General features: G+C 43.3%; 1 protein-coding gene across 1 annotated transcript in view; it reads left to right on the top strand.

Annotated features, from left to right (window-relative positions):
• LOC115088599 (dynein gamma chain, flagellar outer arm-like) overlaps positions 1 to 18,722 on the top strand; it is a 535,861-nt gene that overhangs the window by 84,238 nt on the left and 432,901 nt on the right. Inside the window, exons 11-14 of the mRNA XM_029596857.1 lie at positions 3,249 to 3,349; positions 3,866 to 4,034; positions 8,562 to 8,697; positions 15,578 to 15,715. Coding sequence (XP_029452717.1) covers positions 3,249 to 3,349; positions 3,866 to 4,034; positions 8,562 to 8,697; positions 15,578 to 15,715 — 544 coding nt within the window. The remainder of the gene's footprint in view (positions 1 to 3,248; positions 3,350 to 3,865; positions 4,035 to 8,561; positions 8,698 to 15,577; positions 15,716 to 18,722) is intronic.

The following is an 18,722-nucleotide window of genomic DNA, read 5'->3' as shown; positions in this document are numbered from 1 at the left end:
GTAACTAACAAACAAAACATAAACAATCTTATGAATAATAAAACTAAAAATTATAAACAACCACCTCAGGGCTACTGGTTGAACCAATAAATTTAATTATAACTAATATCCTAAAACAAGTCAAATCTAAAATCAATCTTAATAAAAACTTGTACACTTTAAAACAAACTCCAAACTAATAATTCTATACTCCAAATGCTTGGGTGAAAAAAATATATTTGACTAATTCCTGAAAGTTAATGTACTCATGGGTCTCCCTGGTGAATTTGTTATTTATTTTTTCAGATTATACAAGGACTAGGGGGCACACCATGAAGTTAGAAAGTAGGACATTTAAAACAAATCAGATAAAATTATTTTTCACTCAATATCCAGTTAAGCTCTGGAATTCATTGCTAGCGGATGTAGTTAAGGCAGTTAGCATAATTGGGTTTAAAAAAGGTTTAGGCAAGTTCCTGGAGGAGAAGTCCATAAACTACTCTTAATTAAGTTGTTTTAGGGAATAGAAACTGTTTACCAGCATTAGTAGCATGGGATCTATTTAATATTTGGGGATTTGCCAGGTACTTATATCCTGGATTGGCCATTATTGGAAACATGATGCTGGGCTTGATGAACCCTCAGTCTAACCTAGTATGGCAACTTCTTATGTTCTTATGGTCAAACGATCCAGAATGTTTCATAATCTTGGAGCTATAAAGGAAAAAGCTCTGTTTCTAGTTGTCACCAATCTTGTGGCAGAAGCTGAAGGAATACACAACAAAATCTCATCTGATGATCACAACTTGGACCAATGCTTTTTAATATATTTATAAATGATCTGGAAAGGAATACAACGAGCGAGGGAATAAAATTTGCAGATGATACAAAATTATTCAAAGTAGTTAAATCACAAGCGGATTGTAGTAAATTGCAGGAGGACCCTGCAAGACTGGAAGATTGGACATCCAAATGGCAGATGAAATGTAATGTGGACAAGTGCAAGGTGATGCACATAGGGAAAAATAACTCATGCTATAGTTACACGATGTTAGGTTCCATATTAGGAGCTACCACCCAGGAAAAAGATCTAGGCATCATAGTGGATAATACAATGAAATCTTTGGCTCAGTGTGCTGCGGCAGTCAAAAAAGCAGAATGTTAGGAATTATTAGGAAGGGAATGATGAGTAAATGGATGGATGTCATAATCCTCTAAATCACACAATGGTGAGACCGCATTTTGAGTACTGTGTGCAATTCTGGTCACCGTATCTCAAAAAAGATATAGTTGCGATGGAGAAGGTACAGAGAAGGACAACCAAAATGATAAAGGAGATGGAACGGCTCCACTATGAGGAAAGGCAAAAGAGGTTAGGACTGTTCAGCTTGGAGAAGAGATGTCTGAGAGAGGACATGATAGATGCCTATAAAATTATGAGAGGTCTAGAACGAGTACATTTGAATCGGTTATTTACTCCTGTGGATAATAGGACTAGAGGGCACTCCATGAAAGTCCACCACTTCCCTCTCTTGGTGTTAGTGATCTGTTAGCGATTTGCTAGGGAGTTAGCAATCTGTTAAAGATCTGTTGCTCGAATTAGCAATCTGTTATGGAGAAGATGCGTGATGGGAGGAGCAATCAGATAGGAGGAGCAATCTGTAGAGAAAGCTCTGTGTAGCGGGCTCCTGGAAACGGAGGAGTCAGCAATCTTGTTGTATCTCAGATATCGTCTTGCTAAGGAGTAGCAATCTGTAATGAATCTGATATAGTTGTGGTGGATCCTTGGGCCGATGGCAGATGACCACGCTCTCGGGAGGATACCCCGAGAGGGACCACAGGCTAGGCTGGAGTGTGAGACAGACACACATTAGTTCTTTTATTAAACAAGTTATTAGAAACCACCAGAGGTGGCAGTAGTGAGCTGATATGCCCGGCAGGGCTGTAGTCCGTCAGGTACTGGAACAACGATCCCAGGATGGCTGAGCTGTTGAGAAACTGTAGAAAGTGAGTAGGCAGAGTAGGCAGAGTTCATGAATAGAACTAGATGACAAAACCCACGTAAGCTCAAGTAAGCTCAGGAGCTGGAAAGGATTAGGCCCTCGAGGAGCGAGTACTGGTTCCTATCTGTAATCTGAAAATAAAGAAAAGAGTGAGGCCTCCAAGGAGTGGGTACCTCTGGGAAGTCCGAGGAGGCAGAGTAGCTTGGAACGAATCCCTTTGCGTTTCCTTGCTAACTCGATTTGTTAGCGTTTTCAAAGACCTTTAAATATTGGAAGCAGATGACATCATCTCAGGGGGATGCCCCTGAGGTTCGCGCCCTTGCTGGTACAAGAATTGGGGCGTGTGCGCCCTAGGCATCAGGACAAGATGGTGGAGTTGCAGCATCGAGCCGGTCCGGGTACGCCGGAGGGAGACGGCATGGAGACACCGTAGTAGCCAGCTGTCCATCAGACCCAAAGGGAGTCGCCACAGAGGTAAAGAAGGTGGAGTGAGGGCGTCGAGCAGCGACGGACGCAACACTTGGAGGTAAGTTTAAGAAAGATCTCTCCGGTTGTCTCATTCGAGAAAAAATTTTAGAAAGCCCAGTCTTGCACAGGAGAAGTATGGGCTGACTGCAGCCCTAGCAGAAGCCTGAAACTGAATTAAGCTGGGTTGCTGCAGTCTGGCAGGGAACGGGGAATATCAAAAAATCTCCCCTCATGTTTTTGTTTCCTTAGGGAATGTCCTTGAACTATATGTGTACTTATCTCAAGTCCTTTTGCCTGCAGCTTGTTTCCACCATTTCCTGCAGTGGAAACTTCTCTTATCCAGTTTCTCTCCGAAACACCTCCTGCCTACGAATGCCCCCAGTTTATCTGGCTAAAATCTAGCTGGATAACTAGTTATCCAGGTAGAATTTAGCAAATAAGTTTCTAAATATGCAGTTTTGCCATTTAGACAGATAACGTTATGCATCTAAATAGCTTTTGAATATCGACTTCCTAGTGCTGATTTTCACTATATGTGACATGATTTAGTATCCTAAATCTAGAAGAACAAACTGCAACACTAAATTTAGGGGAATTTTCAGTCAAAATCTTATGCACCTAATTTTGACTGGTAATGTTTCCTATATTAGGCACCTCATTGAAACAATGACCATTTTCTGAATACTGAATCCATAGTAAATAGAAATGATCCCAAAAGGAAAGCTCACCATTTTATATATATATTTTTTTTTTTATGTTTGATTTGTGATTCACTAGCAAGAATTTTTTCAAACCTAGGAGCTGTGAAGAATGAAGTCCCACCTTATCCAGCAGAATCCTTCAGTCAGAGACTGAACGATTTACCTTTACATACACTGGTAGAAGAAGATGAAATTCAGGTACAGATTTGTTTTCTTTCGTTAAAACATCAATGCTCAAAATCTCCCTTTCCCAAGTAAACAGAGCTGCCACCTGCCCTCGTTGCTGGAAGGAGAGTCGTTCGGTCAGTCATGAATATTTTCTTTTGGACTTACATACCAATGCAATATGGTATTTGCCATCCTCTTACTCTTTGAAATCAGCACCACAGGTACCAAAATGCAACAAAAAGCCAGGACTGGCCTAATCTCCCTTCCGGAAGCTGGCTCACGTGGCGCATCTGGGGCACTCTTTGACTACTGGAAAAAAAAATGCTGCTGTTTGTTACTTCAGTAATATTTCTAATGTATTCCATGTGAAAACTGCGTTGGGTTTCTACAAGATCTCTGAATCGCCTCTGTCAGAGGTTCTGTTTGCGTTCCGGAGGGAGGAATTACTGCTGAGCCACGAAAGAAGGGCAGCAGCCTGGGAAAAGCGTTATGTGGGAAACTCAAAAAGGCGCCGTGAGGTTCACCCTCTTGCTTCATTCACTTCAGAGCTCTGCAGAAGGTTCTGTGCACCCCCCTGAGCCCACTGGCAGGGAAAAAGACAGCGAGCTGCACAGCTATGACCCTGAGCCACTGGCGTTTGTAAAGCCAGACAAGAGAAGTGCAGAGGATGAAGGTGCTGAATTAAAGCTTTCAAATGAGGAAAAGCAAATACTAGGTATGAGGAAAACCAACAATAATACAATACATGTATTTTTAAATTGTATATCGCAATATCTGTAAAAATCTAAAGCACAAAAAATATACGTAATGGACAGATATTAGGGGTGCACGTGGGAAAAAATGTCATTTTGTTTTGTTTCATTTCATTTTTGCATTTTAGCACATGCTAAAGTCATTTCGGAGACAATTTTGTATCTGCTCACACAGGCTTAAATTCTACAGATACCTTTTACTAGGGATGTTCATTTGTTTAAAACGAATGGTACATCCGAACCTAAAAAGACAATTTTTGGTTTATATCGAATCAAACAAACTGAAAGTAGCCTTGCCATAACATTTTCAGGTATTTTTGTTTTCCTTCAATAATTTTAAAAAGTTACACCCCCCCCCGGGTGGGGTGTGTGTGTGTGTGTAACTTCCTGAGGTCTTCCTGAAGTCTTCTGGGTCCTCTCTGGGCCCTCTGACCCCCCACCCCCTGCCAATAAGCTGAGACCTGGCCCTATCTGGCTGGGCCAAGCTCTGATAGTGCCTCTTTGGGCCCCTTTCATCCCCCTCCAAATCACTCCCGCACAAATGAGCTGGGCTCAGGGACTTCCCAAGTCACTATTTATCCCTTCCATGGGGGGTCTTCCAGAAAGAAAGGAGCAGGAGTCATCCCCAGTTACTCCTGTCCTGCTGGAGTCCCTTTAAAAATAGCACCAATTGGCACCAAGCGTGACGTCAAAAAGATGGCCAGCCAGTGCCATTTTCTTGTACGGCTGTACTTTTGTATGCTGTACAGGAAAATGGTGCTTGCTGGCTCTGGAACCAGTGCCAATTTGATGTCACACTGGAGCCAGTCTCGGGGCTGGCTGGTTCCATTTTTAATGAGTTGCTGGCAGAGTGGGAGGGAGTGTGGATTGCTCCTACCCCCTTCGTGGTATAAAAATCCCATGGAAGGGGTAAATGGGGGCCAGGCAGGTCCCAGGCCTTGCTCATGGGTGGGGCCAGGGGGGTCTGAGGGTCTCAGAGAGTCTCCCACTGAATTTGTCTCAGCCCATCCAGGTAGGCCCGGGCCCCAGCAAACTGGTGGCAGGTGGAGGGTGGGGATTGGCGGAGCCTAGGGCGGACCTAGAAAATGGAAGCGCAGGGGGGAGGCCCCATTTTGTTTTTTTGCTTCATTTGTTTTTGTTAACGTTTATTTCAGTTCAGCAAAAGAACTGAAATCAAATAAACATTAAAAAAAAATTTAAAAAAACAAAAACAAATCAAAGTACAATTTTGGGGGCTATACATCCCTACTTTTTAACCTACAAACTTTAGACTATTTTTCAAAGGGAAAGTACATGTGTATTATTCCTTTGAAAATCATCCCAGAAAATCTACCCACACACATGTACTCCCACTTATTTGTGTAAATACAAGCCCCTCCTCAATCCTGCTTCACGCACACAGAGAGGCTCAAGACACATACTTTTACCCACATATAGGGTACACGAACAAAATGAAACATTGTTTTTGTGCCATTTCAGATGAGAAATGACAGAAAATGAAACAACACATATTACTAGTGTTTTCTATATCATTTTAAGTGAATGCACATGCACATTCCTTACTGATATTGCTGTATAAGCCATAGGCAAGTGATATGTATTTGCCTATAATCTTGTCTGTTCTTTAGGAGGAATGTGGATATTGAGACTACCACAAGTTGAGAGACATCTCTCAAGATTTATTTCTTAGGTGAAGTGGGAAAAGACACTAATATATCAGTTTTAGCTGGGATTCCTGGAGGAGGCAGAGTTGGACAACCATGGCAAGAGAGCAACAGAGTAACATAGTATAACCTCAGTTTAGTGGATGGGCTGAACAGTACACTATTTACAGATTGTTCACTCTTCCCATCACCACTGCCCTTGGGGTCATGGGTTCTTGTCTCTCGAGGAGAAGAATATCCTTCAAGACCCAGGGCTGGGGTTGAATCCCTTCCATGTGTGTTACGGTTCTTTGGGGTAGGTACACTGAGAAAACAGCCTGGATTCACTGTGTTTTGTGATTCGTTGCCAAATAATAAAGGTGAATAAATAAATATAATGTATTGAACACAGTACTCCTGGTGACATCTCACCAAAAACCTGTACAAGGGCATTATCACCATTTTTTTCCTGCTGGTTATTCCTCTCTCTATGTAGCCCAGCATCCCTCTGACTTTAGCCACCACCTTGTCAAACTGCTTTGTTGCCTTCAGATCTCCAGACACTATCACCCCAAGGTCCCTTTCAAGTTCTGTATTTCACCCCCTGTTGCATATGGTTTAATTGGATTACTGCACCCCAAGTGCTTGACTCTGCACTTCTTGGCATTGAAACCTAGCTACCAAACCTTTGACCATGCTTCAAGCTTTCTTAAATCATTTTCCTTTCTCTCTATTTATTTATTTATTTTTAATTTTTATATACCGAAGTTCTACTTCTTCAGGTGTGCCCACTCTGGTGCAGATCTTTGTATCATCTACAAAAAGGCAAACTTTTCCCTCTAACCCCTCTGCAATGTCATTTACGAAGACATTGAACAGAACTGGTCCCAAAACTGATCCCTGTGGCACTCCACGTATCGCCGTTCTCTCTTCAGAGTAGGTTCTATTTACCATTACACGCTGACTCCTCTCAGTCAACCAATTTGTAATCCATTACACCATGTTGGCACCCATTCCTAGGCTCCTCACTTTATTGCCGGACCATATCAAAAGCTTTGCTAAAATCCAAGTAAACCACATTGAGTGCTCTTCCTTGATCTAATTCTCTATTATCTGATCAAAAAAATCAATCAGATTCATTTGACAGGCTCTTCCTCTGGAGAAACCATGTTGCCTCCAGTCAAGCAATTCCCCTGATTGTACATAGTTCACTATCCTAGCTTTCAAAGAGACTTCCTTAATTTTCCTACAACTGAAATAACGCTAATTGGTCTGTAGTTTCCAGCCTCCTTCCTGCTATCTCCTTTGTGAAGCGGAACTACAATTGCTGTTCTCCAGTACCCTCTAATTTTTGTTAAGATGCTCATTAGAAGCATTTGAATCGGCTCAAGATGCATTTAAAGCCAAAATAGCGCCTACGCCAAACTGCCCACGCTGTGGATTTCACTGGGGATCCTTGTCTCATGCCTTTTGGGCATGTCCAAAGATACAATCATTTTGGCAAAAAGTGGCACATTATCTAGGACTTGTAGTAGATACACATGTCCCTCACTCTTATTATTGGCTATTGTTTGGCTGCATTTCGCCCTTGCGAGTGAGAGTTTTGGGGTCTCGATTATTTATTCAGAAAGCGTGCCTAGTGGCGAAAAAGATTATACTTACCTGTTGGAACGAGTCTACGAGCCCCTCTTATTGGGCCTGGCGTAATGGTTTACACCACATGATGCAGATGGAAGCAACTTCCGCGAGATTTTCCCTTGGCCAGAAGAAGAAATTTATGGCAGTTTGGGACTTATATCTACAGACTCTTCCACAGCGAGTACGAAGTTTGATAATCAATGAGTGATAAACAAGGTTGGGTGGCTTCATATGGACTTCCTCCATTTTCATGTGAATCTGACGTGATAACGTATTGCTGGACATGTGTTAATTTGTATCCTTGAGGAGTGGGTGGGGGGGCGGGGGGAGTGGTTACATACTATTGTGTTCACGTGCTGTTTCTTACATTGTGTGTACCCAGGGATGACTCAGGAATCCGTTGTCCCTTGGACAGTGTTTCGTATTGTAGCGTATTATGAAATAATAAAAATTGTTTGAACCTAGAAGCATTTGATTGCCTTTACTCATTGGAAAAATGTTGTGACAACCAACAATTCTTCCCAGAAAGATAAATCAGTTCCCATATGTTTACTTTATTTCTTCCTTTAAGACTTCACTCTTTCCCTCTTTATTTTCTTGCTCACACCTAACCTTACCCCTTGTTCCAAAAGTTATTTGCTGGGTATGTGTACCCCATGCTGTGAAATATTGCTAAAAAGGCTACTGTGGAAGGACTAGCATAAGGCAGGACCCAATGAACTATTTTATAGTATCTTTAATATTCTCTCCTTTCAATCGCTCATACATACAGTAGAGTAAATAGTGTCAAATGCATGTGGTTTAGGGGTAGGATCGAGCACCCTCAAAACCTTCTTCCTCCTATTTTCCATGAGTGGCCAATAGCTATCATCTAAAACAGGGGTCTCAAACTCTGGTCCTCGAGGATGGCAAACCAGTCAGATTTTCAGGATGCATGAGATTGATTTGCATACAATTGAGGCAGTGGGCATGCAAATCTCATGCATATTCATTAGGAATATTCTGAAAACCCAAGTGGTTTGCAACCCTCAAGACTGGAATTTGAGACCTCTGCTCTACAATAAAGAGATATTGCTTGAACTCTTTGTTTCATAACCTGGTGTTAACACTAACTCTAAATGCAAAAGAGATCTGTAAAAGAGAGTTTTATCCTGTGCAAGTAACTTGATGATAATTTTTCTATTGATATTGGAGATGTTTTGTTTCTAGCTGACCTTTTCAACTGGGAGGACCTAGAAGATGATGGACCTATCTTGTCGTTAATAATCAAAGAAAAACTTAATCAAATGATTGATACACTAGCACAAACTATTGACACGGATGTGCTGCTGGATATAGAGAGACGGTGAGAACCAAAGAGATTATACAATATAAAAAATTTTCTAAAGTAGCTTTCAGTCCGAATCAGAGTTCTTGATTTCCACCTGCCTGTTGGGTTTTGAAGATATCCATGCTGAATATTCATGAGATGTATTTACATGCCCCACCTCTACTGCATGCAGAGGCATCTCATGTATATTCATTATGGATATCCTGAAAACCTGATTGGCTTGCAGCACTTGAGGATGAATTACCAACCTAGATGAAGAGCAGGAAATTAAAAAAATTACAATTACTGTTAGGATTACCATTAATTTAAAAAGTACCATCTGTTATTTAGCTGCTCATGGTTTATCTTTCAGATTTTTCTCAGTTTGACTCTATCCAAGAAGTAATTAAATTTATATCTCTTGTGTCCCATCTTTTCCCCAAGTTATATATGAACATGCCCCTCTTGCAAATAATTAGCAGTATGAAAAGTTTACTTTTCACACCTTGGATGAAGCTGATTAGCATTAACCAAATGAGTCTGCAACATTTTTGCCAAAGCTCCCCATCGGTTTTTACCTTTTCATGCCAAAGATTTTGCAGAAACCTTATGGTGAAAAACTGCTGGCTTATCACATGGAGGCCATTTTCAAAACTCTGCGGGTAACCGTAAAGTCCTTAGATTATTTTATTCACACACATTGCACCAGTTCTCAAAAGGAAAGTGCACATGCATTTTCCCTTAGAAAACTGCCTAGGGAAAAAGTAATCACTTTTTTCATGCAAAACAATGTACACATTTTTGAAAATGCAAAACTACTAGAGATGTGAATCGGAACTGAAATCGGATCCGATTCTGGTTCCGATTCACATCTATAGAGATGTGAATCGGAACTGAAATTGGATCCGATTCTGGTTCCGATTCACATCTCTAAAAACTACATACCCTGTTGCCTCCCTTGATCTGCCCTTGCCCCTGAGCCTGCCTACTTTTCTCAATGGTAAAAGCGCATGCAGTGTTGATCCCCGCATGCACTTTTACCCTCTTACAGGATGGGGGGTTTTCAATCGGCCTATTTGCTCGGGTAAATGGCTTCTGAAAATTGCTTTCTCCCATTATTTGAAGTTTTCTCACATCTAAATTTAAGAAGGACAACTGCCACCACTGCATGAAACATAAATCCTAAAATAAAATTATTTTCACAAGTTTGCAGTGTAATATCTGTATAAATGGAATGTATTGAACATGATTTTCTCCTCTTGTTTTTTGTACTGACCAATGGCAATGCAGCTTTCCCAGCACTTTGGTACATTAAAGAGGAAAGCAAGACAGCTGGTAACTTGTTTTACTACTATTGCCATTTAACACGTCTATAGCACTGTTTGACATTCTCAGTGCTGTACAAAAACATATAAGAGACTGTCCCTGCTCGGAGGAGCTTACAATCTAATCAAGACAAACATTCAGGACAAAAGAGACTTTGGGAATATCATTTATTAAGAAAATGGTTAAAGATTAAGGAGGCTGTAAATGGGACAATCAGGGGTTAAGATTTAAAAGCAGTCTCAAAATGGTGGGTTTTAAGATAAAGCGAGAGAGGGAGCATGTTACACCAGCTCAGGAAGTCTATTCCCAGCATTTGATGCTGCTAGGTAGAAAGGACAAAGTCGGGATTTGGTGAGTGACTTGGATTTCATGAGGAGGGCTGTAGAAAGAGATCAGAGAGAGAAGAGCTCTTGTAGGTGAATATAAGGAGCTTGAACTGTATGTGGAAACGGATAAGGAACCAATGTAGTGACTTGAAAAGAGGGGGGTTCTATGGCTGTAACAATTTTGGCGAAAGGTAAGTCGAACAGTTGAGTTTTGGATGAATTGTAATGGAGAGAGATGGCTCACTAAGAGACCTGTGAGGAGCAGGTTGCAATAGTGGGAGGTGATGAGAGCGTGAATAAGGGTTCTGGTGGTGTGTTCAGAAAGGAAGGAATGGATTTTGGTGATGTTATGGAGAAAAAATGGGCACATTTTAGCAGTGTTTTGGATATGTGTAAGGAGAGCAAATTCAAAGATAACTCCAAGGTTAGGGGCTGACTGGAAATGGAAGATTAATGTTATCCATAGAAACAGAGAAAGGAGGAAGAGGGGGAAGATAACAAGCTCTGTCTTGGCCATGTTGAATTTAAAGTGGTGGTGGGACATCCAAGCTGCAATATTAGATTGAGACCTGGAACTGGATTCCTCGTGAAATTTCTAGTGTAGAGAGGTGAATCTGGGAATCATCAGCATAAATATGGTATTGAAAGCCATGAGAGGAAATCAGAACACCAAGGGAATCAGTACACAGAGAGAAGGGAAGAGGACCCAGGGGCACACCAGTTGATAGTGGGATGGCAGTAGAAGAATACCTACCAGAGGAAAAAGTGCAATGGGAGAGAGATAAGAAGCTAACCAAGGTAGACAGAGTCCTGAAATTTGTCAGGAGAGAATATCAAGGAGTAAGTGGTGATCAACAGTGTCAAAAGTAGCAGATAGGTCAAGGACGATAAGGGTTGAGTAAAGATCTTTGGTTTTAGCCATAAACAGATCAATGGAGGCTTTGGCAAGCGTTGTTTCTGTGGAATGTAGAGGGGGAAACCCAGACTGGAATGGATCAAGAATGGCTTGAAATGAACAAACGTCAAGGCAGCAGCAGTGAATAGCATGAGCAAGTAGTTTGGAAGCAAAAAGGGAAGAGGGAGCTGGAGCAATAATTGGCAGGACAGGTAAGGTCCAGTGTGGGGTTTTTGAGGAGTGATGTGATCACAGAGTGTTTGAAGGCAACAGGAACAGTAACAGTGGAAAGCGATAGATTTAGAATGTGACAGATGGAAGGGATGACTGCAGAGAACATAGAACTGAGCAACTGGGTGGGAATGAGATCAGAGGAGGAAGTAGTGAATTTGGAGAGGGAAAAAAGATGGACAGTTTCCTCCTGTAAGGATTCTAGTCTCGGGTTATATCTCCCCAGGAGCAGTACAGGACTGCATGGCTGGATGCTGGACAAGACTAGGGCTGGTCTTCCGCCTAGCCAGCCCTCTCCCCCACTGGTTGAGCTCTTGGGTTCAGGGAGCCAGTAGGTCTTAGCTGCAGCGGTATAACAGGGTGAGGCTATGCAGGTGAGAGCATGGCTGGTCAGACTGGAACAAGGCTGGACAGGCTGGTAGTCTGGAGCAAGGCTGGATAGTCTGGAGCAAGTCTTGGACAGTCTAGAATCTGATTAATTGGTACAGGAACAGGACACAGAGCTGGGACTGAACATAGACATAGATAAACTGGAACTGGCAAGGACTAGAACTAGGTACAGGCTGGGGCAAAACAATACATAGGCAAGGCAGGGGAAAGGATACTAAGGCTAAGACTTGGAAGAACAGGATTAGACAAGGCAGACACGATAGGACTGGACATGGGCTAGACAAAGAACACAAACACAAAGAACACAAAGGCCTGAAGGCAGCGAGATAGAAGTCCTGTAGGCTGCTAGGCATAAAGAAGCCAGTAAGCACGGAGAGGCCTGGAGAGGCCATAGAGCCAGGCAAAGGTAAGATCAGGATCGAATGCCCCAGGGCTAGGCAAAGTCTAGGATAGGCCACAGAGCAAGGTAAGAACTGAAAGCCGGCCTGAAGACCACAGGGCAGGGTGAAAGATAGCAGAAAGTTTGAGGACCACAAGGCAAGGAGCAGGGAGCGAGAAGACCCAGAAGCCACAAGGCAAGGCAAGCCTTGGATAGGCCGCAAGGTAAGGAGCAAGAAGGCCTGCAGACCACAAGACAAGGCAAGGAACAGTGGCCATGTCAAAGAACCAAGAGTGATTCCATGAGAAGGCAAGGATGACATGGCAAATCTGGGTTACATAGGGCTGGAATTTGAGTGTGGTGCAGGCAGTGAGGAGGAGCATGGCAAAGCTGGAGGCCAAGCTGGCTAAGGACTCCTGGTGGAGTGGAGGCTGTGAGACAAGCTGAGTCAGGAGGCAATTGAGGAGGCTTAGCTCTGAACCGAGCTCACTGGAGGCCTCTGCAGGTGGGGAGGCATCATAGTAGTCCTAAATAAGGTTATGATGAGGCTGCACAGCAGACAAAATCGTAACACCTCCACTGTGACTTCAGAAAAGGAGGAGAGAGTGGTGGAAGCCAGGGAAAGGGTAGAGGAATGAAGTGGGGGTGAGGAAGGTAAGGGTAGCCGATTGAGAACTGAAGGCTTGTCATCGAAGTAGTCAGCCATAGCCTGGGCAGAAAGTGAAGGGAGGAGGAAGGTGAAGGAAGTTTGAGGAGGGAACTGAATGTGGCAAGGAGACAGTGAGGGTTGGATGCAAAAGAGTTTGTAAGTTGGATGTAGTAAGTAGTCTTGCTTGACAAGTGCAATAGCAGACTGGAAAGAGGTCAGCATGAATGTGAAATTTATGAAATCAACATGAGCATGGTTTAGTGTGAAAATTTGAAATTGTTTCTAATAATAATAATAGAGACTTGTTGCTATATATGTCAAAGGGAGAAACAAGTTTCAAAGAAAAGTTGTAGGTTTTATGGCAATCCATTAAGGAGATATCTGGAAAATACCATTGGAGATTACTACACCAATAATTTTTCACACGAGCTAAATAAACTAAATGAACTGATCTAATCTGAAAATAAGCAAAAAGCAGATAATGTGTGACTATAATGCAAGGAAAAAACATTGAATTAGAATAAAGATGCATGCAAAAAAGAAAAATTAACTCTAAAATTCTGGGTATGAGAGAAATGGTGTATGTTTAGGGGCTTATTCCACTTCTACAAGACTCGTGCATGTCGATTTTAAAAGGAATGCGCATGCGCCCATAAATACACGTATCGGCACACAAGAGGAGAGACCCTGCAATTTTATATTGTGTTCGTAAGTATGCACATATCATTTAAAGAATCCCTCCGCATATATTTGGGCTAGGGTTTTAGCGGCTTTTACGTGCATATGCAGACGGATTTTAAAACATGCTCGCGTGAGGAAAAACAGTTTTAACAAGCAGTTCACCAGTTTGTCCACTTCATATCGAGGTCTTCAAGACCTCTCTGCTTCTTCATCCTGCATACCCCATACCTAAAACTCGAGATCTCCAGACTTGCTCCTCATCAGGAGCAGTAGTAAAGTTGCGCAGATAACAAGCCGATGTGCGCCATACTCACTTTTTTTAAAATGCGGATTTACGTGTATGAATTTTGGCCCCACCCCAGAACGCCTATGCCACGCCCAACCTGCCCCTTTTCTACCCCTTCTTCTTGACACACGCACGGGTATGTATGCGCATACACTTTTAAAATCGACCTGCTGGGTTTTTTGGTCAGGAAAGTTTCACTTCTTCTGTGCAGAAGTCTTTCCACTGCCCAATGCTACAAATCATTAGACACAATGGGGAACAATCAGGACTGGTTCAGCCCGATCCTGGAGACTTAGAGGTATCTGGCAGATACCCCAGCCCCAGGGTATGATTAGAGTTACCAACTGGTTGATCTGGTCCTGAATTTGTGGTTCTTCTTGTCTTAGGGAGTTCAGAAATATGAATCCATGTGTGTAACTTGGCAAATGTAGGACTGGATCATTTTGCTCTACCACATGGATTCAATTGTAAAGCAGGCTCACGGAGTCACCTTTCTTATAGCTTACAAGGGCTGAAAAGCCAACTAGAAGGAAAGATATTTAGCATTTCACAGAAATAAACTCTGGGTAGGAGTTTGAGAGATACATTTAAGCAGCGGTGGCTCCAATTTACTACAATTTGGTCAGCTCTTGCAGGGGTAGGAACTCCAGTCTTTGAGTGCCACAAGATGATCGGGCTTTCAAGGTATTCACACTGAATATGTATGAGATGCATTTGCTTTCTACTGCATGCAAATGTAGATATGCTAAAAACCCGACTGGTTGCCTGCCCATGTCATACAATGATCTTTGAATCCCGCCCCCTCACCATCACCCTGGCTAAGAAATTCAGTCAACTATTTCATACCTATGCTTTTTCAGAATTATTAGCATTATTAAAATACATTTAAGAACCCTTTTTAGGAACCCATTTTAAATATGACTGCCAGTGCACTCCTCAGAGCTGACCAATTTGTTGCTGTCTCTCACTAGAGATATTGCAGGTACACTGCACGGAAACAGAAAAAGTAACATGGCAGCCATAGACTGTCCAGGAAAAGAAAAAATACTCCAAGAATCAGAGGACAGAAAAAATATTTCTGGGCATGGGAAAAGAGACTTTGATGACTTTTTTTGGATGCATATCTCAGAAGAAGGATTTTTCTCCTCTGAAAGCATCATTTCTTTATTGGCTATACTGTCTTTCAATGTTATATCATGCAGCACCAAGCAAAATGCGTGCATCCATAGCAGAGTAGCTAAAATGGCATCTATGCTGACCCCACGTGGCTGAGCTTGTTTGTCTGCCTGTGTTTTCATGGAAGCCCCAAACATGTTTTCTGCAACAGTAATCTTTCCTTATCTTTTACATCCTCCCCGTGGTATCAGGTGTCACTGCTCATTGCAGCTCCAGATCAGGATCCGGAGCACGAGAGCCGTTATGCCTGGCACAGAAAGAAATGTCACTGGAAAGAATAAGAACGGGTTGCGTGACTCTGCAACATAAAAAGGCAACGTTGCAGCCCACATCCCTGGAATCCCACAGTTACGTTGGAAAAATAGCAGCAGGCTCAGTTGCAGTAGACAGCAATTATTCTCTGTCTTCATTTAAAAGCAAATTACAGGCAGCTGACTTAATGGCAAGGTGGAACCTCAAGCTAATTCTGTGAGCAAGAATAATGAATGCCTTGGCAGTAAATGGGCTGAGATTATGCTGACGTATTACATGGCTGTAATGAACTGATAATTAACAACTGGTGTTTCCGTTTCCAAAGAGAACGCAATCCTTTTGAAGAAGGGTACTCTGAATTCCTGGTGATGAACCAGCAGCTGGAGCGGTACCTCTCCATATACGTACAGGCGCTGTTCCTCAGGAGGATGCAGGCTAAGGAGGCACTTTCCATCCTTCAGAGGTAAAAAAAACCCCACAGGCAAAGACACTCAGGTACCCGCGAAATAGGTCAGAACACAATAACATCCTTCCATGCCTGGGGGTCTGAGCAATGCCACCACAGCCCTCCCAGCCCCGGAGTGTGGCTCTCAAGTCTAGACCTCCTGCCAAAGCTGGATTTAAGATATTGATGATAGGGGGGTTGGGAGTGACCAGAGTGCCATGGTGGTACCTCTCTGTCCAATCCCATTGTTATTAAAGTGTCAAGTTGGGGGGAAAAGTACCATTTCGGAGTCATTTTGTAACACTTATTAAGAAGCAGCATGGTGATTATTATAGCACATTATGACACTGTCTTTTGAAAAAGTCTAAATTTTCATTTCAAATACTACAACAAGTTCCATGAATTATTTATATACGGTGCCAGTACTCACATGCTTCTTGGAGGGTGGGATGGGAAGGGGCAACCACTCAGAGCCTTACCCCTTACAACTGGCAACAGAACCAATGAAATAGCATTGGCAATATTATACCCAGCCCTAGAACACCAATACACTTCCTAATGGGAAAACAGAACAAGCCATACTGCTACAGATCATTACCCGTAAACTACATACTATCAGAATACCTAAGCTTGATCACACAGACAGAACACGGATAGATCCTCACCAAATATGGAATAAGTGACCATAAATTATAAATAGAAATATGCAGACAAAAATTGAACTGTAAACCCCAAGAAGCCAGATTCTGCATGCAGTGCAATACTGGAGTAATAGAAACAGAAATGCATTTCCTCCTGTACTGTGCAAAATATAAAGATATCAGAGATGTTGTATACTTTCACATTCGCAAAGCTAACATATCTGAATCACTAAACCGAAATGAAAAACTTTTTTTCCTGCCTTTGTTGTCTGGACATTTGTACCCTAACATAGCATCCCTTTCTCACAAAAGCGACAGGGGCTCAACACACACACACACACACACACACACACATACACACACACACACACACACACACACACACACACTATTTTCAAAAGCCCCGGGGCTTTACTAAAGGGGCGGTCCGGGGGCGGGATCAGAGGCTCCTGGCATAGCGCCATTTGCCGCTGTGCCAGGGATAGCGAGCCGGCAGTTGGCCAGCGCGCGCAAATTACTTCAGACCCAGGGCTGAAGTAAGCTTGGAAACAAAAACAAGGAAAAGGTAGGGGGAAAGGGCAGGGGAGGTAAAGGAAGGGAAGGTAGGGTGAGGGGGTAGGAAAGTTCCCTAGGAGGGAACAGGGGAAGGCAGTGCGGCTCGGCGTGCGCAAGGTGCACAATTGTGCACCCCCTTGCACGCGCCGACCCCCGATTTTATAACACGCGTGCTAATGTTATAAAAACTGGGCATATATGTGTGCGCACCGGGTAGCGCGCACACATGTACGCCAGCGCGTACCTATGAAAATCTACCCCTAAGGGTGGGAAGAAAAATGTTGTTTTATTTTTCATTTTGGGGGTTTGATTTTCCACGAATTTCATTTTGTTAAATGTTTATTTCATTTATTTAGTTAAAAAAACCCCAAACCCAAAATAAGCATTTATGTTAAAATATTTTTATTAATTTTCACAAAACCATACAATCAGCAAGATATGTTTAACCAAGTTAATAACAGAACAATTAGCCCCTAACTATTCCCACCATCTCCATCCCTCCCCTTCCCATAAACAACCCTCCCAAAAAACAAACAAAAAAAAGAAACTGGGCCTCCTGAGGCGTCTCAAGCCACCCACCCATCCATCTCACCTGAAAAAATACCAGGGCCAGGATTCTCCCTGGCCCCCATTTACCTGGGGATCCAATATTGAAGCCTAAGTCCAGGCTGAAGCCTGGTCCTTGCATATGGCATAGTCTGAGATCGCAGTGACCTATTGAAGTCTATGCCTATGCAAGGCTGAGGCTTTAGCCTGGGCTTAATCGTCGGGATGGTCCTGATGCCTAGGCCTAGAATGAAGCCTTAGCCTTGAGTAGAACTAGGCCACAGTAGGTCGCCGTAACCTTGGCCAAGCACTACTCAAGGCCCAGGCTTTAAGGCCAGGACTCATTGCCCAGGCTTTGGTTTAGGCCAGGGCCCAGGGCCCGGCCTGACGCGCTGACCCAGTCTGGAGCCCGGGTCCCAACACCGGGGCCCAGGCTCAGGGTCAGGACCAGGCTCAGGGTCAGGCTCAGGCCTCAGAGTGCTCATCTTCTGTCTTTTTGTTTCTTCGGCTCTTGAAACCAACTGATACTGTCCTCTGGGGTCATGCTGGAATTAGCTCCATCACATTCACCCCAGCAGATGGCACCATTTTTATGTATAGCAATGCTGTACAATGCCGTACATCAAAATGGCGCCGTCCACTGGGGTGAATATATCGGAGTTAATTAACTGTGGCATGACCCCAGCACACAGCATCATTTGGCTTTCAAGTGCTGAAGAAAGAAGATGAAGAAGAGGAGCTCCCAAGCCTGGGCCTGTTCCTGGGCTGAGGCTCAGGCATCATGACCTGGCCTCCGAGCCAAGGCCCTAGATCTGGGCCAAGGCCTTGGTATCAGGACCAGGTCTCTGAACTGGGTCACAGCATTAGACCTGGGCTCGGGCCCCAGCCTAAGCTGAGGCTCAGTTGTCAGGACCTGGCCTCAGGGTTTGGTCCCAGAATCGGGACTGGTCCTGGACCATGATGATGGATCTCCAGAGCAGGTAAGTTTATAAGTTATTTACATTTTTGGGGTCTTAGTCAAGACCCTGGTGTTAGGCCTGGCCCTGGGCCGAGACCCTGACATTACATTTGGGCTGTGGCCTATGCTTAGGTGAGGCCCCGGTCTCAGGCCTAGGCCCAAGCCCCAGAATCACACTTTGGGCTAGGCCAAGTGTCTTGCTTTGGGTCTCGGCCTAATGCATAGGCGAGGTTCCGGTTTTGGACCTGGGCCTAGGCTTGATGGATCAATTTTGTTTTCAAAACAAAATGTAAAAACCAATGACATTTTGTTGGATTTTCAATTA

Source organism: Rhinatrema bivittatum, chromosome 3 (genome assembly GCF_901001135.1).
Source record: "Rhinatrema bivittatum chromosome 3, aRhiBiv1.1, whole genome shotgun sequence".
Classification (NCBI taxonomy): domain Eukaryota; kingdom Metazoa; phylum Chordata; class Amphibia; order Gymnophiona; family Rhinatrematidae; genus Rhinatrema; species Rhinatrema bivittatum.
The sequence above is the reverse complement of the archived record's forward strand: the minus strand, read 5'-3'. Positions and strand labels throughout refer to the sequence as shown.